The following is a 22,251-nucleotide window of genomic DNA, read 5'->3' on the forward strand; positions in this document are numbered from 1 at the left end:
GTAACCAGCCACAGCAAGGAGTGACTCCCTACGGGCATCCTTCACACTTCTGAGTCTGGAAGAGGACAAAGATACAAACTTTTTTGTTTGCACTGAAAAATAGAAAATCACATTTAATGCATTGGTCATCTTTAGAAATGTCTGTTTGTTTTTTCATTTCTTTGAAGTTTTCCTATGTTTTACGCCACATTTCATACAAAGGTGTTGAAACAAGAAGTAAAGGAAAGGGTGTGGTTTGGTTTTGTTTCATTCAACTTGAAAAGAAGGTTTAAAAATGTAGATCATGTGGGTCTACTGAAGGAAGAGTTTGGTAGCAGACTTTTTAAAATTGGTGCTCTTACTGAATCTCGTAGTTATAGAAAGAATGGATTATGGTGGATTTAAAATATTTATTCATTGATGATGTTTTGTTTTTTTTTTGCAAACTGTGCCGGACCAAACTACTGATTTAAAAGGCATGTCAGATCTTGACAGGAAGGTGATCCATTTCCTCTGCAGTCACCTTTGGTGGTGAAGTGGACATCTATTTGCATTGCTCTAATTTAAAATATTTGTAATTTCATAAGCACTTTATGAACTTTGTTCTTATTTATGTAGGATTTTTCTTTGCTTTTGTTGTGGTCAAAAGGTGCTGAAACAGATTGTTGCTTAGAACTTAAACTTCTTAGACCAAGAACTTAACCCAAGGCTTCTGTGAGAGCCACCCTGAGGTACATGGAAACCCGTTAGAAGTAGCTGTACTAAATTTTTCCATGGCAAGATCATTGACCAGAGTCTTTGTGAAGGTACAGCATGTAAATTCTAAAGGCCGGAATGAACCACAGTGGAACTGGTCCAACTATTTGCCAGATTTGGCAAAAATGACTCTGTCCAGTTTTGGTTCTCCTGAACCTTTATGCCAACTTGAGAAAAAAAAAATCTCGCAGCTGGCCTGAGATTCCACAGTGCTCAAACTTGACATGGTTTCCAGAGAGTATGGCCCCCAAGTCCAGAGGGCTCTGGTTTTCATAAGAGATGTATTTGCTGTTTATTTTATATGGTAAGTATTTGCTATTTTGAATTTAATTATTAATGTTGGTGTCTGTCATGGTTGTGTATTGCATATACTGTATTTATAAATTGGTGCAAAAAGCACAAGTAAAGTAAATTATACATCAAATTTATTATAAAGAAATAGTAACTATTTTAACTTTGTTCAAGTATGTGGTAATTTGCTCCTATTAGAGTAAAAAATACAGTAAATTATTATCAGTTTGTGTAACTTAAGAGTATTCCATATAATATTTTTTTAGACTTAGATGCATAAAATTTTGAATGTGAAAAATTGCAGGGCATTTTAAAACATGTGGGGGATATTTTCCCATGTTCTGTGTTAATTCATTTTCTTTTGCCATGTGAATTTACATGTAATATAGTCGCACATACTGTGAATAGATTTGTCTATAATGAGCAAACCATGTAGAACTACTTTTTTTAAATGTAGCTGGTACAACTTCAGTAGATCATTTCCTTTGCAAATCATTATATAAATAATTTATATCTTCCTAGGTGAGTTACTCATTGCAAAGTTTGACTCATGCAAATGACCTCAAATCCATGTCCGCTTACTTTGCTGTGGCAGCATCCATGTGAACTGCTTTGTACACTGTGAAACAATTTCACTCCAGCCCACTCATTTCATGTTTACTCTGGGCTGGGAAAGACTTTGCCAAAACATTAAAGACCATTCTTTTCACTAAATTAACATGTTCTATCTGCTTTCAGATGAATCTTGACATTTCAGCTAGTTTTGTATATCAGGTTTGGTTTTCTTGTTTTTTTCCCCGTTTCAGAGTGATAGAGTTCATAAAGTTATTTTTCTTCAAAATAATATATAATGACTGCCTTGGCAAAAACAACCAAAATGTGAATGTCGTGCCTAGTGAGTACGAGTCATGTTCTGTCTTTATTGTTATTTTCCTTCTTTTCAAGAATTACTGATGTTTGAAATGCCACTTTCAGTTTGAACCGTATATATTTGTAGCTCAATATTGCAAACAGCAGTAAGACTGTTTCAAGAATGAGTGTTATAATTGCATAGCATTTGTATGCACTTTATATTTTGCAGAAGTTAGTGAAATTAATTTATTAATCATTTTGCACATGAAAGCTGTAGGGCATACCTTTTTGTTGTCGTCTCCTATTTTTTGGGTGGGAAAGCTAAGATATGGTAAGGCCGTGTGATTTGAAGATTCTACAGAGAGTTGAGGACACACCTAGAACCGGTTTTCCCCTGTGTACTATACAGAGAGAAACCAGAATTTTCAATCTATTCTTATATTTCCTCCCACTCAATCCTCTCTCCTGTGAGTTTTATTTTCTTTTTAGAATATGCATTAGTCTGTCTTGAAATGATCACAAAGGATAACCCTATCCTTCGGAAGAATCTGGTCATTTGCTTGGTGAGACAGAGAGGAAGTTATCTTAGGAAAAATGGAGCCCCCAGTTCCCCTTAAAGACTTTGAAGTAGAATGGAGCTGGACATAGGATGCCCTTCCACATACCTGTTTATACTGTAGGCCCCTCCCTAGTAGGGTTCCATTTGTCCTCTGATTGATCCCTCTTGGCCCGGAAATAGAATGAGTATCCTTTGACCACTTGTGGTCACCGGATACCAAGATGAGAGAAAGTAGGGAACAGGTCACCTCTTTAGGTGGAGCAAGCCGAAACTTGGTGTGATGAGGACACAGTGAAGTGTCCCCCACCCCCCATCTTTCTCAAATGATACACAGGGGCAAACATAGTTCTCAGTTTTGTGTGCTGAGATACTTGAGCAAGACTGATGGCATTTCCTCATTTTTCATTTATTAAGGCTCCTATAATTCTTCTTAAATAATAGACAAATATTTAAATAGATGCTGGAGAAATTACACTGGAAAATGCTAGCCTCTGGAGTTAGAAAAGATTAATCATAATGTCCTTAAATTAATTCAGGTTGAATTAAGCATGTGATATAAATAAATTCAGTGAATTAAAAAAAGCAAGATTTTGTAGAGTTGATCAGATTTTCAGTACAGTGATACTCTATTATGTGTATTCAATCCAGATTTCCCCAAACATTTCCCCACCACGTAAAGGATGCTCACTTAGTGAAATAAATGCTCATAAAGCAGTGATTCCTCCTAAGAAGATTTTCCTTATGAACAATTCCAAACCAGGGGTGCCTGAGCTAGATTTTGAAGTTATAAAGAAGTGTCGATGTATTTTAAAAGCTTTTTAATGGCTTTATTTGGGATAGATGTTATCAACCCCCTTTTCACATTTTTGATGTGTGGGTGTTAAGTTGCTTTTTACAAGAGGAAAAGTCAGCCTGCATTTATTTTTAAATGCAGTTATTAAAACATTCTTTTGTATTCCCCATCAATGAAAATTTTCAGTATGTACAAAATGGTGAATTATAGAACAGTTCAGTGCTTAGTTTCTGTGGGTTTTAGTAAATTATTTATAAACCAACTGCAATATTTATACATCAGGATGGCAAACTTAACATCAAGACTGCAAATTTAATCCTTTCCATTGTGTCTTGTCCTCAGTGCCATGCTTGTAATATTGATAGAAGGTGGACACTAGGCAAACAGTAGTGAAAGAAAAGTCCATTCTTTAATGAAGAATTCAGGTACATTAGATATTTGTTATTTTATGGTCAAGAGTTTTCTCTTACTGTTCATTGTTATTTGTTGGCAAAATAAAAGTGCCTTAAGTTAAAAGTTTGTTTTGAGATCCATTTAAAAAAAATCAGTATCAATTCATAATGCATTTATTTATAAGTCCTTTTTTTTGCATGTCTATTATAAATTTAATATTGTAAATGTATTCAAATTCATTTACATGCCTATGGCTGCCTTTGATTAAACTTCTTCCAAAAACTAAATTCTGTCCATATGTTGACTTTGTTCAGGTAGTTTTATGTTCTGTTAGATTACTTGAATGTAAGTTGTTGCATAATCGCTTCCAAGTGAATTTTTTGCTGTGCATTTGTATATCCCAGAATCTGAGGTTTGCGGATTCCGAATGACTAGGGTACCTTGTGGGTGAAAAGGCCGAATTCTACGTGTCCTCCCTTTGTTTGCCGCTGAGAACAGGGAGTGATCAGGCATCTCCCATGTGATTTCTGGCTTGGGGACTCCCAGGGCCTTACAGTGGAGCTGAATGGCCACACCTGTCCTTGTGAGGACGCTCCTGGGTAGGCGATTTGTAATCCGGGGAGGGTAGGCTACAACCATTACTGGAACAGTAATCAACGCGTGACCAATACTATTTTGAGCCTTACAGATGTAGTTTCCTCTGTCATAAGCTGTTGCTTCTTTGATGACTAAGGTGCCATTTTCATGCAATATGTATTTTCCATTAATTTGAGGCCTATCTATTATGTAACCACTTGGCAAAGTCCATTTGACATGAGGCTTAGGGCTTCCAAGAGAGACACAGTGCAGCAATACAGTGTCTCCACTGAAACTGTAAACTGTCCCTGGTTCATAAGTTAGAATCACTGGCTTTCGGCCAATTTCTAATACAATTAATTTCTCAATGTAACCAACTTTATTTCTTGCCCCACACCGATATTTTCCGGCATCATCCCGTGTTGTTTTATAAATGATAAAAGAACCGTTACTTGCTATTATATACTGAGAATTGTGTGGTCCACTGGGAAACTGTGTGCCGTTTGGTAAAATCCAGATTATTTCAGGTGGTGGGTTTCCATCAACAGAGCAATTCAGTGCTGTGGACTTACCAAGCTGGGCAACTATTTTTTCATTAAATGGATTTCTGAATGTTGGCCTTCTCAGCATTTCCACCACCTCTAACTGTATCACCAGCACACTCTCTCCTCCTTCATTCCGAGCCACGCAGATAAAATCGGCCGAGTCTGAAAGCCTCACATTCCTGATTTCCAGGGTTCCATTTTTGTGGATGGTGATTCTGCTCCCATAGTATGGAGCTGTGAGGAAAATATTCTCAGGCATGATCCACATGATTTGAGGAGACGGTGTCCCTTCCGCTCTGCAGTCAAAGTGTCTTTTGGAATGTCTCACAGCTGTGGCTTTAATGACAGTTTTGTTTGCATACAGACCATTGATTAACGGAGGCTTGGAGACAACATCCAGCTTGTATGCTTTGGTGTCGTCCCCGCTGGGATTCCGGGCCACACATACATACTCCCCAGAATCGAGCAGTCTCACTTCATTGATGGACAAAGACCCGTTGGCATGGAACGTGTACCTGTCCTTAGAGAATGAAATCATGTCATTGGAAGGCAGCAGCCAAAATATTTTTGGCTTGGGTTCTCCAACAACCTCACAGTCAAGGACAGCAGTGTCTCCGGCCGTGATTCTCGTGTTGGTCTTGTAACTTTGCTGGATCCGCGGGGAGGCTGTTATGACTGTTAGGTGGACTTGCATTTCATCCTTCCCTAGGGTGTTCTGGGCATAGCAGGTGTAATTTCCTTCCTCTGCCATCCCAACTTTATTGAAGTATAAGGTTCCGTTGTGGAAGAGGGTGAGCCTCCTGGTCCTGTGGCCGCTGTCATCGGCCTGCATGGCGCTGTTTATCATTGTCCCGTCAGGCAAACTCCAGGATATCTCGGGCACTGGTGAGCCGGAAGCCTTGCAATCGACCTGAAAGTCTTTCCCGTGAAACACTTGCTTTTTAAAGTGGTGTTTGTGGTCAATTTTGGCTGGTTTCCGTCTTAGGCTTACGTGCATCAGGGTCAGATCGTCCCCCATTTTGTTTCTTGCCACACACAAGTAGTCCCCGCCGTCTTTTTCTGTCACAGACCCAACAAACAAGGATCCATTTGGGTAGACATGGATTCGGCTGCCCATTCTGAGGAAAGAAGAGACTGACTGAGGTGTGCAGCTATTAGCAAGGGTAAGAGAGTTATATTAACTGACACAGGACTAAACGTTGCAGTGAAATTAAAATTATTACTGACTTCTTTACTGTCTGTTAAGCTGTTCTGAAAGATGAAGTTAACTGAACAAATAAATTTTGTGCAAACAAGTAGTATTTCTTAGATGGACTTCAAATGCACCTCCTTTGCATTTCAATTTAAAAAGTTTTTAATGATGACAAGAATATTAGAAATACCAGTTTCCTAGACCCGTGACTGTCCTGACCACTTTACATGGCAGATGATCATTTTGTGGTATGTGTCAGTGAAGAACAACTCTCATGCAAATCTACTTGCTCAGAAAAGATACCAGATTTTCCCTTTTAAAGAGTATTAATCAGTTATTTGGTTAGAAAGTAAATTTTCTTTTTTTTATAAAGAGAGTAAATGCCAAGGTAAAATTTCTTAGAAGCATACTAAAGGTTTATCTGTCTCTGCAGACAACGGTACAGTGACTCTGGTCTCTGCATCATGTTGAGCTTCATGAACGTCACTTTTCTCTCAAGCACTACACGGCCTGCTGTTACCACACATAACCACCAGATGGCAGAATTTCCCTGATAAAACTAAATGTAATTTTTCAGAAAGACCAGTGGAAGCAAAGTAACTGCTAAAAACACAGTCAAAAACACCTATAGATGAAAGTATTCATTACATGTGTTTCTCCTAATTTTTTGGCAACATGAACTAAGAAGGTATGTGAAAGTGTGTATGACCTTTCATAGCATAACTGCTAAACATGTCTAACAGCCTCAAGTCATTTTTTATCTTCCAGCAAAAAACCTTAAGTAGGAAGAGTATTTATTGTAGGACAACTTACAGCTGCTGATATCTTTTTTTTTCTTCTCTCAAGCCTGGAAAGAATTCATCTGGCATGTTAAAGCAAGGGAAAGTCATCATTATGGATGCGCTTAAGAGTGGAAACCACAAGGGTCTTTGCATTTATTTTTTAATCTTTAGGTAGTTTCTCACCATACAGCTGAAAAGAAAAAAAGTACTTAGAGGTAGTTACTTGCCCTTTTACCATGCTACATTGCTACCTGCTGTCATTTTTTCCTAATGCTAAGAACACTGTTTCTCAAACTTGGGTGCACATTAAAATTATTTGTATAAAACAGTGCTGATGCCTAGGTCCCACCTCCAGAATTTCTGACTTATGGTGTGGAATGTGACCTTGGACTCAGTTTTCCAAATGACTCTCATGTGCAGCAGAGTCTGAGAACCACTGCTGTAAATCTTTGTCCTCAATGCAATTCCCTCATCACCTACATCAGAGTTACATGGAGTCTAATTTAAGACACATATTTACTGGTTTCACTGTTCAGAGATTCTGATCCAATAGATCTGGCCACGGATTGGGTAACCCACTGTTTAACAAGCTTCCCAGGTGACTCTATGAACAATTAAGTTTGCAGACCAGTCTCAGATTTTTTTTTTTTTTCAGTCTCAAATTTGAGTGTGCACCTGGACAGCTTTTAAGAACACAGATTGCATGTTTTGACAGAGAATCAGGTTCAAGTTCTCAGGTGATGCTGGTGCTATTGGTAGGGGAACAACTCTTTGAAAACCAGTGACTTAAAATGACCTTCCCTGACCTCAAAATCTGATACTTCTGAAAGTTGTAATATATATATATAAAAGAGAATTGTGTTTCCTTTTGTAAACTGATGTTTTTAAGAGAAAACTGACTTTTGAAAGTGGAAGTTTTCCTTGAGTAAAAGAAAGGGAATTCTTGTATGGACAGAGAAGCATTTGCAATCTTTTTAAAGCAGTGTTTCTTGGACCTTATTGTGCATGTGATTCACCTGGAGATATAGATATATATTTTTTAAGGAAGCCTGGGAGAATTTATTTGTCCAAGTAAATGACACGCTTCAGTGATCACATGCTGATTTAAGGAAAATACTTCTAATTAGTTCTATGATATTTTTGTATCTTTTTTATACAACAGATATATTACCATCCTAACTATTTTTTTCCCCAAACTTTAAACTTTTTATTTTGTATTGGGGTATAGCCAATTAACAGTGTTGTGGTAGTTTCAGACTGAGCGAAGGGACTCAGCTATACATACATATGTATTCATTCTCCACCTGAGGATTTTTTAAAGTGCAAATTCTGATTCTGCCCATCTAGGGTGGGGCCTGATGTTCTGTTCTTTTAACAAACTCCCTTGAGAAGCAAAGATCCAAAGCAGAGGAAACAGAATTCTGTCTGAAACATAGGTCAGGTAAGTCCTATTGAAAATCATGGAGGTAGACCTATAGTGCTCTAAGTCTGAGACAGTTAAAAAAAGTTCAGAAAAGGCTTTCTTAGTTTCGGTGACAACTAGGCTTTAAAAAAGTAAAAGGTTTTGCTTATTTCGGTCATGGTGGAGTAGACTTCTGTGAGTGTAGCTATGTTGAAAATTTTCATTTTTAGAATCTTAAATTCAGACTTTTAGAACCAAGAAATGGTAACAGCAAGCACTCTATTTAACAGCAAAAGTGCCTTTTTATTTCTGTTGATATCTTAAGCACCTAACTAAAGAACATTCTTGCCTTTTTGAATGGGTTAGTTGCAGGATAATCACTAAAAGTGTCCAGTTAGCAGACAAGCTGTGTGCTGCTGCTGGTAAGTTGCTTCAGTTGTGTCCGACTCTGTGCGACCCACAGACGGCAGCCCACCAGGCTCCCCCATCCCTGGGATTCTCCAGGCAAGAACACTGGACTGGGTTCCCATTTCCTTCTCCAATGCATGAAAGTGAAAAGTGAAAGTGAAGTCACTCAGTCGTGTCTGACTCTTCGAGACCCCATGGACTGCAGCCTACCAGGCTCCTCCATCCATGGGATTTTTCCAAGAGTACTGGAGTGGGTTGCCATTGCCTTCTCTGGACAAGCTGTGTAGTTGTTTATAAAAGAATGCCAGCACCTCTGGTGGGCCTGTGATAGCACCTGTGATCTTACACCCTCTATTGGCTTTTCCACAATGTGAACAATCTTTCCTTGTTCCAGAAGTGCTTTCCCAAAATGAAATACAGACAGCCTACCTGATTTCTTTGCTATTAAACTCTGAAGGATTTGTTGGATTGTTTAGGTTGAGATTTATTCTGAGATGCTAATGTGTATTAGACATTCCTTTGTATTAACTTTTTAAGACATTCCCTTACATTTTTTCATACCTCTTCCATTCTTAAAAACCGACTTAATGTCTAGTAAATATTTTCGACATTGTCTTTACAACCTGAAATTTGAACTTTATTTGTAATTCCCATCACAGGTGTGATGCCTTCTATTCTTGCATTAGTTTCTTCATGGATAGTGAAATTGTGTTCCTGATTACACAAAATAATGAGCAGTTTCTAGGTAAATGAGAAGCACCCTCATGTGCTGCAGGGTGATTAATAAATAGACATGCTGATATAATTAAATATAAAAACTGGTAAACTGTTGAATATATTTGATGCCACAAATGGGTATATGTACAGTAGATGACAAGCATAAACGTGTTTTGTGAAGTTTACATTCCATAACTCAGCATTTTTAAATTTTAAATCTAAATTTCAATTTAAAATTTAGGTAATTTTTTTTGAGATTTGAACAACATAAGTTTAATTTGATGAACATATTATAAAACTCTGCACTCCACACTTATCAAAGGTAGCCTGCAATGATTAATTATAGATATGGTCTATATTCTTGTTGTTGTGTTAAATATCCCTAAAGTTTAGCCAGTACCCATTCCTGAGTCATGCAAAGTTATCACTTGTTTTCCAAGAGCATTATCTTGGGCTGGTTTACAGGAGCCCGATAATGACTGACAGAGGCATGTGAAGAGTTTCTCTTGTCCCTTCAAGATTCTTATTAGCATCAGCTCAAACTCATAACCATGACTCCTTCAGCTGAAGATAAGCTCGAATTAGTTCCTTAGAAACTGATGCTGTTGACACTTGGGATGAGTGTAAAATTTAAGTAATTTTGATGACTTATTTGAAAAGCTTGAAAATTAACATTTACTTTGGCATTAAAGATCACAAGTAAAATTGCTTAACTATATCCATTACCGACTCATACTTTGTCACTGAAAAAAAATCTATTTTACATATAAACTCATGTATAATTTTACTTGCATGGATAATTTCTATTAATAAACATTAAATGGAAATGTTCAGCCCATCTTTTCTGTCATATTATGAAAAATCATTGCATGAAGTCATGCAAATAGCAAAAATTAATAATCTAGTAAATTATTATTTTTTCAAAGAGATTTAATCACTACAGAAAATATAAGAATCAATATGCATGAATCAGAACATATTAGAGAAAGTCTGTATGTGTATATATGTTGTCTGACACCATCAGAGTGAGGGAGGTCCTGAGTACATTTCACTTTGTGAAGCCTTAATTTCATAGAGTGCTTTGCAATTTTGGGGTAGAATAAATGAAGTACGGATTGCACTAAAATTGAAAATGCTTTACTAGGAGACTCTGAAGAGTAAATTAATGAAGTACATCTCTCCAGACCTGTTTGCATTACAAAATTCCCTCTTATTTTTGGATAGAATGATTATAAATACATTTACACAGTTCTCGTTTTTAAAAACTGTCACAAGTATGGAAGAAAATGAGATTTTTTTTAAAAAATCTTTTTTTAACTATATAAACTCAACAAGAAGTTGGCCCTTAGAATACAGCATGTAAGAAACTTTCTTTTTACATCATTTATATTATTTTATAGACATCTCAAAAGGATTAGGTCTCTTTAGAGCAAGTTACTCTTACGAGCAGAGTCTGTGCGCTCTCTAACATTGCTGCAAGCCTTGCTCTACCACTTTCTCCATTTCAGAAGTTGTAAAGCTAAACAGATGAAGATAATCTCAACTGAAAGGTATGGTTTACCTGTGCCACTGGTCAACAACAGCCTTGGATGGTAGCCTCCAAATGATTTTCGGTTTCGGTTCTCCAATGGCTGAGCAGTTCAGTAGTAGTTTGTCCCCCAGATTCACCTCAGTCCATTTCTGGGATGCAAATTCTATCCTGGGGATGGTCTCTTGTTCTTCCACTGTAATGATTACCACCCTTCTCTCTGAGCCAGTGGAGCTAGTAGCAATGCATTCATAAGTGCCCCTGTCTGAAGAGGCTACATTTCTTATAAACAGAGTTCCATTTGAAAATAAGAACTTAGAATTGACAAATTGTAATGGTTTCACTTCAGTGCCATCCGAGAGGACCCAGTGGACACTGGGCTGAGGAGTGCCCTTTGCAGTACAAGGCAGTTTCAAACTTTCACCCCAAGTCCCTGCAATAACTTGCTTCTTTTGCTCTAGAATAACAGGTGGAGCCGCGATGACTTGTATTTTAACCAGCAGTGCATCCTGGCCCACTGAGTTGCTGGCCACACATTTATAAAAGCCTCGGTCATAAATGCTGAGATTGTGGATGACCAGTGTTCCGTCAGATGTCACCAGGGCCTGTCTGTTCCCCTCAGATGATTCAGAGATCACCGTCTGGTTTGCAAGAATCCAGGAAATTGTAGGGTTGGGCCTCCCATCAGCTCTGCACTTCAACTCCACTGTGCTTCCAGAATGGACTGTGATCTCCTTAGTACGTCTCTCCTTGATCTGGGGGGGATAGGAAACCACGGACAAGGTGACATGAAGGCGGTCTGTGCCAAATGGATTGGATGCTGAGCACAGGTACTGTCCACGGTCCTGAATGTCCACCCTCTGTATGGACAGGGTGCCGTTGGAGAGCACCTGGAACCTGCTATTCAGTTTCCTCTTAGACAAATCAAGTCCTGATGAGAAAGAAATTTATAGTCATAGGTCATCAAAGTTTAGACGGAAAACAAATTGCTCATGTGGAAGTCACAAAAGGAGAGCTAAATTTTGTTAGGCTACTGGGAACAAATATATTTAAAATTAAGATCCTTAGTCTTCAGATTGCTAAAATTATTTCTGGATTAAAAAAGAAATCCTAATTTTAATGTAAAAGCCAAATGGTTCAACACAATGACCTTTTTTTTTTTAGATCTGCTTTAAAAGCATTTTTTTTAATTGTCTTAACATGTGTTTTAAAACCTTCTAATGAGCAAAAAGTCATGCATATATCAAATGAGGATATTAATAGTTTCTGTGTCTTGGAGAAATTTCATGTTGATGTTGGTTCTTCGAATATGTAACCCTGAAATGTCACACAGTATTTTCCTTGTTTTGTTACTAAAGACTAAAAGTGTAAAGAAACCGTTTCAAATACCTGATGAAACTCTGGTCCAGTGGATAGTGGGCACAGGATTTCCAGCAGCCTCACAAGGAAGAAAGGCATCTGAGTTAGCTGGAACAGTAAAACTTGCTGCTTTCCCTCCAATTATTCTGGGCCTTTCAAATACATCCCTAGATAAAGCATCAAAGGGGAGGAATTCGGAAGTTGTTATTTTTTGAACTGCTGTTTTATCAAAGCCACTTTTCTTTGCATTCTTCTGTATATCCCAGTTTGAAGCATGAGTGGTGACCTCTGGCAAGCCTGGAGTGGGCAGTACACTCACTACTGGCTTTGTGCCCTTTTCAGCAATTTCTGGGTGTGACTTGTGCCAAAAGTGGTTTTCTGACCAGGGAGAGGGAGTCAGTTTAGAATCCTGTGGTTTAACTGTTATTAGTGCTGGCATAGGAGTAGAAGATAACAGATTAGAGTAGGTAAAGTGAATGGTTCCAACTGCAAATTTGGCATTTGGATGAGTTTGGAGAGGTGTTGCTGCTAATTGCTGTGGAGTAGCATTGTGCTTTGAGGATTCGTGTGGCTCAAACATTGTATTTGTCATCATCCTGAGAGTGGGCGTGGCCATATTGTCAGTAACCTCACTTTGATTACTCAAGGGAGGGGAGGTGGGAATTGGCATTGGAGTGGCACTGGAGCTCAGGAAGTTTGGCATGATTGAGTGTCTGATTGTGTTCCTAGTAGTGGTACTCTGTAGTTTGCTGGACAAAGTGGTTTCAGAAGCAGTTATATTCTTCAAAGCCTGAGTACCCTCCTGGGATGGTTGTTCAAGTACAGCTGTCAGATTAAAGGTTCCTGGATGAAGACCAATTGTGCTTGAAATTTCTTTTGTGTTCTCTAGAGGAGAATGAGTGAAAGCAGACACACTGGGCTTGGTTGAAGTTTCAGCTGCTGTTAGAACAGGAGGTGTCACAGTGGTGGATGTAATGAAGCTAGAAGTCTGGGTGGGAGAGGTATTTGGGTCACTCATAGTCTTCTGAGGCTCCATTTTCCTTTGTACTTTTTGTGCCTTGGGTCTGTCTATTTGGGTGTTGTTGATAATGATAGATGCAGGGGCAGTAGGAGTGGGCGTCAGCATGTCTGTTTGCATTGATATGGAATTTGTACTTGATTCTTTGCTTGAGCTACTAGGAGGTGTAGGGTAAATGGGTAGGGAAGACAGCTCCTTCATTGTTGGGAGACTTACAAGGCTGTGTGTGTTAGTGTTACTGAGGTGAGTTGTGGCTGGTGTTATAGATGGGATTTTCACTACACTAGCTGAGAGTGTTGTGAAATGGAAGGGAGAAACTTTATCTGTGGGTAAAGCAGGAGATACTTTAGGAAGCACCGTGTCTGTGCTGCTTTGTGAACCAAATTTATGCTGATTCTTTAGCTTTTCTCTTTGGATATGGTTATTTACAAAGATCTGATGCCAAGGGATTTTCCTTCTTGAAAATCTTGTAATGGCTAGAGTGGTAGGCACAGGTGACTTGATGGTGGGACCTGGCAGTGGCGATACAATCACAGAATATCTGGTGCTTTCATTGGCTTTAGACCCACTTGGGTAACTAATACTTGTTGCATGAATCATAACTGCAGTAGTTGGAGTCACTTGGGTACTTTCAGCACTGAAGTATTTTATCATGGGGGTGGTCTTCTCAGCATCAGCATTTGATTTGTTCTCAAACAGTAATGATGGGTTGTGAACTAGAGTTGTAGGTTCTTCTGCTGTGATGCTGGCAATTTCAATTTTGGGGAGGGTGATAGGGGATAAGCTGGGAGAAGACAACGCTGCCTCATCAGTGGTGAGCCTTTCTCTGGGAGAACAGGATGGGCACACTGCACTGAGCTCTGGGGCTGGAAATGCAGTGGTGCTTTCTTCTGAAGAGCCTCTGAATGTGGGCCTTACGACGCTGAATCTATGCTGTCGGAGAACTGGTGTCCTATACGGGCTGATAATTCGCCCCCTCCTCCAAACTTTTCGCCATCTTCCAAAGCGCCTGGACAGCGGACCGTTCATTGTACTCTTTCTAGGAATGTGCAACTGAGAAGGAGCAACAGCAGTGTGTGGGCCTGAAGGGAGCTTAGTGGTGCTAGGTATGTGAGTACTGTGAGAAGGAGAGTGATGGCTCCTGGGTTCGCCTACTCCTGTTACAGATCTCTGATGACTATTTGTGGTATTTACTGACCCTAAAAATATACCAGCCTTGCCGACAGCATTACTTAGCGTTTGGATATGGATATCTTTGATCGCAGTAGCCCCCACTGTTACTGGGGATGCAGTTTGCAAGGGCTCTTTTTTCCTCTCCATGTCGTCAGCATCCTGAAACAGAGTTGCTTCATTTAGTAGAGGAAACACATTAGGTAAATTTGGATTGGTTGTGTCTTGCATTTCGGTTGATGCAGTTGGGTTTATATTCTTTGGCGTGACTTGAGTTTTAATAGTAGTAGATGGTCTGAAATCTCTTGGTTTTTCAGGTGATAGGGTCTGTGGACTCACAATTGGGGAGACTGGGGTGCCAGCACTTGTCACAGGGCTGTCAGGTGATTTTCTGGAATCTGCAGCCACTGTCCTTGTCAGAACATCTGGAGCTTTAGTTGTTGGGACTGGAAGTTGCTCATCTGGAGGGAGCATGCCTGATGACTCTGCTTCCTCACCAGGTATATCCAGGAGTTGGGTGACTGGTAGAGGTGACTTTCCTGTGGTATTTTCTTGCTTTTCTGGCATAACATTCTTTTTAGCTTTCTCCAAAAGCTCTGCCCAGTGCTGTGGGTCAATTCTCCGGGCAGAGGGAGGGAATTGCCTCCTGTGCTCCCTGTAACGCCAGCTGGTTGACTCTCCACGCCTCTGGGATATTAATACCCGCTGTTTGGGATTTTTACTTGGGCTCAAGACGTGTGTTCCAGCCTCAGCCCCCATGGGAGAAGATGTGGGGAGATGTGCAGCTGGTGGATCCTGAAGCTGACCCATGGAATTGGGCTCATCAAACCCCGATCCATCTGTTTCTGCGTTATGCTCTGCTGACTTTTGCCCTTTTATTTTGACTATAACTTGGTTAACTAAAAAATCGACCCCCGCTGGGTTGGCTGCTACACAGCGATAGTGACCCTGGTCTTTTTGAGCGACCTGTAATAGTCTTAATGTGCCATTGTTAAGAATTTGCTTATCTCTTGAGGACTGTTGGAGCACAGTGTTTCCTGGGAGAACCCAGCTAACAGAGGCATCCGGTATACCAGTAGAATGGCAAGGAAGGTCAAGAGTTTCACCAACAGAAGCTATATGACAAGCTCCATTTTCCTGATAGGCTTCTACATTGGGCTCTACCACGGTAATCCTGTATGTGAGGATATCTGCATCATCATAGTTAGTGCTTATGCAGTGGTATATGCCAGTGTCAGAACTATCAGCCATCTGGAGTCCCAGTTTTCCACTTTTGCCTATCAGGATTCGTCCATCCTCACTCACATAAGGGGCTCTCACTTTATTTCCATCAGCTAAAAGCCACTCCAAATGTGGGGGAGGCTCTCCTTGGCCAGGGCAGTCTAGGTCAATGGTCCCACCTACCAAAACAGTGTGTTCCAGCTTAGTATTGTTATCTCTGGAAATCATGGTCCACCTGTGTCTCTCTGGCTTTATCTCTGACCTTGGTAAATTGACTTGGACATCAGTGGAGTACTGGATCTGCAGTGTACTGAGGGTGGTGGCAGTTCTGTTTAGTTGCAAGGAAATTCGGTCTTGCATTAACCACGGGGGATCTGCTCTGAGAGCAGCCTCAATGTTGGTAAAGATGTCTTCAGGTTTCAGTACCACCTGTTTATATTTGTAGCAGAGTTGTGGGGTTTCAGTGAACAAGTGACTCCTTTCTAGGATCAGAGGAAAGTCACTGTACAAAGCCAGAACCTGCCACACTGGCTGAAGGTGGCTGTAATCTATGTCACACACCATAAATGTTGAAAATGAAGCATTTAGCATGATATAGTCATTTTCTGCAGTGAATGCAATAGGTGAGGTCGTTGCCGGCTTTTGGATACTGCAGATCATGTTAGCTTCATTTCCAGTCTGGTCTGTTATATTCAAAGTCAGAGAGCCGAAGGGAGCCATGAAATCTTGGGGAGAGATCGACACAGAACCACTGTCCTCCAGAACAGTCAGGCTCTTCAGCTTCAGGGAGGGGTCAATGGTAGGCTTGGCACACAGGAAAGCTGCAGGTGGAACCATAACTAAGGGCGTGCCTTTAGAGGTCCTGGGGTTCATGCAAAGTGGACACTGCTGAGGACTGGAGGGACTTCTGTCTTTTTTGCATTTTATGATATCTAGAAAAAAAATGACAATTGAATTATTGCCCATTGTGGCTTCTTCACGAATTAACATTTAAACATTTGAATAAGTAGCTTTTGCTAGAATTTGAAACAATTTGGAAATTTTAGTGTTTCCTCTTTTTTTTTGTCTTTGGATTGATTTCTGAAAATGTTATTGTCTATATGCCTTGCCACAATATTACATCCATAGGCACAAGGATTTTGTTTCTCTTGCTCACAGCTATATTTTCCATGCCTAAAGAGCACCTGAGTAGTTGTCTTAACTGTCAAAACAAAATGATATACTTATGTTTGTCACTTTTTATTAGCTTATTATTTAGTTCTGTTTCCCCATTTAATGTTTTAAGGCTCAGAGGATTTCAGTGTCCTTTAAATGAGAACCTGTTTGATTGATAAGTTACCATTTATACATTCTTGGATATCATTAAAAATTCCAAGTTTCTTTCCATTACTAAAAAGAATGATGAATGAATTACAAGGTACCTTGGCCTGGTCTGTCTTGGTCACAAGCTTGTTTTTGGAGAGAACAAGATGGATGCTGGAAATAATGAAGCCGGTAGAACCAATCAATAAAGAGGTGAGGATGTGGCTGAATAAAGAGGGTTATTAAGAGTGCTGAAAGACACGGTATGACTTTGGTACCTGAGGTAGACTCAGTTGAGGAGGATCAGGTTTAATGCGGAGAGAGGAAAGCTGTGCCCAAGCGATAGGGCAGCCCATGAAAGGTCTGACATATATACTATATATAGGTATGTACAAAAGTTTTTTGTTTCTGCTCGTTTTATTTAGTATGAGCAGAATGTTAGATTTCTAATTTATATTAACTGAAAACTTTGATATAGTTCCATGTATTTTGGCATCTAGTATTACTGCTAAAAGTCTATAAAATTTACTAGTGATTTAAAAAAAAAATTGAGTGAGGCTTGAGGCTCTAATCCAATTCTGATAGTATAAAGAAATACTATGTTGTAAAAAAAAAAATACAAAACAGGAAATTAACAAGTGATATAGTATTATTAAAGTACAGATTTTGTTCAAATTTCACAAAATTTTATGCCAGTGACCATTATTTGTTTTCATATATTATTGAAGATTCCACATTGTATTTAATTGAGCAGCTTCAGTTGCATGCAACAAATTCTGGTAAGTTCTCTTTTCATTTTTATTCTAATTTTCCTTGTTATGGCATCTTAGATACACCTATCATTTAAAAGTGGACATTTAATTTCCAAATACATGGGATTTTTGTTTAAAGTGTCTTTAATATTAGTCTCATTTTGACACTAATTTGTTATTTAAATCTTTCTTCTCTGCAAAAAAATACTACTCTGGTGAGCCTATTTTAAATGGCTGGTCACAGCAATACTTGATAAGAAATATGGAGTTTTACCTTATACGAAATACAGAATACAGCTAGGGACTTCCATCCTGTTCCATATCATGCATTTAGACACAGCATGTAAAAGAAACACTGTACTTCTTAGATCTCATTTGACAAAGTGACTGCACAGGGTCAAATCACCTTCCTGTAATTGCGCAGTTCCTCAAAGGCCTGAGAAAAATCTCTCTGACCACTGACTCCAGACTCTTCAGTGTGATAGGCACTGTCATATATATCTGGCTCCTCAGCATTCTTCAGCAAATTGTAAAGTCCCAGCTTACCCAGAGGAGGTAGCTAGCAAGCCTGTCAAAGAGGCTTGTATCAACCCCCTACTTACCAACCAGCTGTGACTTTTTACTACTTCCCAGTAGCCTGGGCTCAAACCCTGCTATGCTGCTGCTAAGTCGCTTCAGTCGTGTCCGACTCTGTGCGACCCCATAGACGGCAGCCCACCAGGCTCTGCCGTCCCTGGGATTCTCCAGGCAAGAATACTGGAGTGGGTTGCCATTTCCCTCTCCAGTGCATGAAAACCCTGCTATAGCCAAAAAAAAAAAAAGGCAGACTTCTGGTTTAATTAAACCTCATCATAGAATTATACTCACACCTTGGTTTGATTATTGCTCAGCCCTGGACATCAAGTATTTTAGCTCAGTTGCAAATCTGATCACATTATTTCCATCCTCTCCATCACACTCGATTCCATTCACACAGAAACGCCTTCCAGTCCTCAACTCTGCCATACCCTGTTATGCTCTTAGCATATGCTGTCCCTTTTACTTGCAATACACTTGCTGTCTGATAGGCTGTCTTCCGTCACTACCTAACTACTTACCTCCTTCATCAACAAGCTGGAAGAACACTACTTCTCAGTGGGCTCCCTGCTTTATGTTCTCCAGTACCTTCCACTTCTATCCTAGCCCTCATCACCCACTAGTAGAAAGACCTGTCTGGTTGTCTGTTTATCTCCAGTCCTGGCAAATGGATGGAAAGATTAGAGGAAGGGCAGTCTAATTCTAAGACCACATTTCTTACACATTTTAGCTTACAAATTGAGATGTGTCTTACAGTTGAAGTTGTCTTACAGTAGTGACTGACCAGCTGGCAGTCTTGATTAGCTACCACTGCCAGCACACACACCAATACTGCCATAGCCATTTATATATTTTGTTTTCTCTTCAACTGAGTTACATGCACTGTTGGTATTACATAAAGATTACACTGTGCTTGCCATTAAAATAAGTTATGATGGATATAGAAAGGCTTGGAAACAATAAAAGGACATAAATTTAATATTTGTGATATAACTGTCAGAGAAAAGGCCACAAATCCATATTTCCTAGAAAAACAACACCTAGAGCTTTGTGAAACCCAGGAGTGGAAGATAGCCAGAAACAGATGAAGCTGTGTTACATATGACTACTGACCACATATGTACAAAAGGACTGCCAAATGAGGCAAGTGAAGGTATGAGAAACTATCAATTTCTTGAAATAGATGAAAAAAATGTCAAAGCAGAAGCTGATGTGACTGGAGAGGGTGAAGAGAAAAGGGAACCCTCCTACATTGTTGTAGATGATGTACCCAGTACGTGGAACACTATCTAGGTTCCTTAAAAAAAAAAAAAGTTAATATATGATTCTGCAAATCATACTCCTAGACATATATCCGGAGTAAACTCTTATTCAAAAAGATCCATGTGCCCCAGTGTTCATAGCAGCACTTTTTACAGTAGCCAAGACATGTCCATTGACAAATGAATGGATAAAAAATGTGTATATACAATGGAATATTATGCAGCCATAAAAAGAATGGAATAATGCTATTTGCAACAACAGGGATGGGCCTAGAGATTATCATACTAAGTGACAGCAAAAGACAAAACACCATGCCAGTCTATACTACCCCATGCCAGGCAAGCTGGGCTACTTATTGCCCTCTTCATGAGACTTCCCCTGTTTTTATGTACAAAGCAGTTTCTCCATCCTGAATACATTATTGAAAAAAGACTGGACTTTGAGTTTCTGCTTTTCTATTTTCTAGCCATGTGAGCTGGGTGACAATGAAAATCATGGTAATTATGTTTGTTGAGTGCTTACGTTATGTCATACATTGTGCTAAGCACCTTATATGTATTGTTTTAATTATTTTTTTCAATTATTGGTATCCTTACGTTACAGGTGAGAAAACTGGTCTAAATGACTAGCCCAAGATACCCAACTTTTCTAGCCTCAATTTCTTCATCTCTAAATTGAGGATTAAATAGAAAGCATTGAGCACAATGTCAAACACAAACTGAATATATGTTACCTTCCTGCTTACTCCCTATTATTCCTTCCTTTTCTTTCGGTATATTATTCATGGGAGAAGTAACTTACTTATTCTGGCTCCTTATAGAACTAAATTTTCAGTATAAACATTTTGCCGTTTTTCATCCATGCCTCATTGTCTTTTTATGTGTTGAGCATATTTACCTACAAGATTGCAATCTCCTGGAGAGCAAAGGTGGTGTCTTTTGGCCTAAAGCAGTTCACTTTTTGACTAATTATATTGACTAACTGTATATACACATACATATATATGTGTGTATCTATATATTTCACCACAGCAACTGCAGACTTTTTCCGCTTTTCTCAGACTTCCAACCTTGACCCCTTCCTAGCACCCTCCTTAGTCACCTCTCCTACAACTTAATGAAGAAGGAAAAAGCATCAGGTAAGAACTTGCTTACCCCCTCCACTAGACCCATGAACGCTCTTGCCTCTGTACCCATCTAGTCCTTTTCTCTCCTGTCTCCTAAGGAAAACCCCTCCACCTATGGCTGGGTGTCTTGCCATCCAGCCTTTTCAGGGGACTGGCTCAATTGATGATCTGCTCTTTCTGCAATGTTGCTACCTTCTCTCTCTGAAAAATCTCTCCTTAGCTTAAATGTGCTCATGTCTGTCTGATGCTCAGAGAGTCCTGAGTGATGGCATATTTCCATCTGGCAGCCACCCTTGCTCCTTCACTTCAAGCCAGGTCTCTCCAGGGTCAACTGTAGCCCTGCCTCTCCCAGCCCCTGCATAACCATCCAGCTCTCATTGCTCTTTCCAATCAGCCACCACTTAGATGTCAAAACCAATGGGCTCCTTTCAGTCATTCCCTATGGACTCGATTAATTGAAATAGTGCAATTAGTTCTTAACCCATTTTCTCCAAAAGAGTGTAAGCTCCACAATCACGTTTGTTCACTTTTGCATCCCTGTGTTCTCTCTGACTTCTTGTAACTACTTGTTGACTGAATGCATCTTGCCTCTTACTTTGCTGTCAAAGCACGTTTTACATTCTGATTGCTTATCTGTATCCCACCAGAGGTGTAGTTAGAGGAGACACAGAGCTCTTAGTGGTTGCTTTGCTGAGCACGAGGCCTTGAAAAAATATGTATTGACCAAATGACTGAAAGGAAAATAAGAAGAGGGAAGGGTTTCTATGCCTTGTGGTAAGTAGGGAAGAGTAACACATGATACATTTCTTAGCTCCCAATCTTGCTAAAAGCCAGAAGCGATAATTGACCTGAATTAAAAATTATTCACTGATGAATTAAGACAGTTCATTCTCACTGAATTATTGAGATTTCATTTTCTTTCCAGCTAAATTACTTTGACCTCCCTCACTAGTAAAACACCTCCAGGCAGATTTCGTCTGTTGAATTAGAACAAAGAAACAGTCTAGGTACCTGGCTTCTCCCGTAACCAGTCAGACAGCCATTTCAATTGACAGTCGCAGGTCCAAGGATTCCCATGAAGATAAAGGCTTTCCAGATCAGACATGTAGGTGACCATCTCTTGAGGGATGGAGCTCAGAAAGTTATCAGACAAGTATAGGTACTTAATGAAAGATGTTTTAAATATCCGGAGGTAGCGCAAGGAGACAAATGTATCCGGATGAAGCTTAGTGAGTTGGTTCCCTTCCAAGTGCACCAGTCGGAGAGAGGTGAGTCCATAAAAAACCTCTGGGTTTATAAACTCAATGTTGTTGTGGTCCATATGCAACCGTGTCAAGCTTCTGAGGCCATAAAAACTGTCCTTCTGAAGTTTTCGAACTTTGTTATAGCTCATTTTTAAGACCTAAGAATACAAAGAGCATCCTTATTTTGTCAAAGGAATTATGACAGAAAAGACAAGCATATTCATAATAAAACATACACTGAGATTATCCAGTCCTTGTGTGGATCCTAATTCGACAAACCAGCTGCAAATTAAATATGGGAATATAAGGGAAATTAGAACACACAGGAACAGTTCGTGATATTGATGAATTAATGCTATAATTTTAAGGTAAAACAATATTTTACACTTGTTTTTAAAAGACTCTAATTTTGATATATACATATTGAAGTACTTACAGATGAAACAT

The 22,251-nt window shown here is 39.4% G+C and overlaps 2 protein-coding genes across 30 annotated transcripts in view; one reads left to right on the forward strand and one right to left on the reverse strand.

Annotated features, from left to right (window-relative positions):
- Positions 1-3,910, forward strand: part of MED12L (mediator complex subunit 12L) — a 364,359-nt gene extending 360,449 nt beyond the window's left edge. For 22 of the 27 annotated variants that reach the window (XM_081570462.1, XM_081570463.1, XM_081570476.1 and 19 more), the window contains one exon: positions 1-3,910. In XM_081570462.1, coding sequence (XP_081426588.1) covers positions 1-53 — 53 coding nt within the window. In that variant the 3' untranslated portion in view covers positions 54-3,910. The other 5 variants (XR_014076860.1, XR_014076861.1, XR_014076863.1 and 2 more) reach the window with 2 other exon arrangements.
- IGSF10 (immunoglobulin superfamily member 10) overlaps positions 3,243-22,251 on the reverse strand; it is a 25,304-nt gene continuing 6,295 nt past the window's right edge. The window contains exons 5-8 of one of the 3 annotated variants that reach the window (XM_081570459.1): positions 21,572-21,962; positions 12,163-16,473; positions 10,807-11,704; positions 3,243-5,862 (exon numbers count right to left, since the gene is read on the reverse strand). In XM_081570459.1, coding sequence (XP_081426585.1) covers positions 3,954-5,862; positions 10,807-11,704; positions 12,163-16,473; positions 21,572-21,962 — 7,509 coding nt within the window. In that variant the 3' untranslated portion in view covers positions 3,243-3,953. Of the gene's footprint in view, positions 5,863-6,749; positions 6,864-10,806; positions 11,705-12,162; positions 16,474-21,571; positions 21,963-22,251 lie in introns of those variants that run through there. The other 2 variants (XM_081570460.1, XM_081570461.1) reach the window with 2 other exon arrangements.

The sequence above is a fragment of the Giraffa tippelskirchi genome, chromosome 2 (assembly GCF_054371585.1).
Source record: "Giraffa tippelskirchi isolate mGirTip1 chromosome 2, T2T-mGirTip1v1.2.pri, whole genome shotgun sequence".
In the NCBI taxonomy this organism is placed as follows: Eukaryota; Metazoa; Chordata; class Mammalia; order Artiodactyla; family Giraffidae; genus Giraffa; species Giraffa tippelskirchi.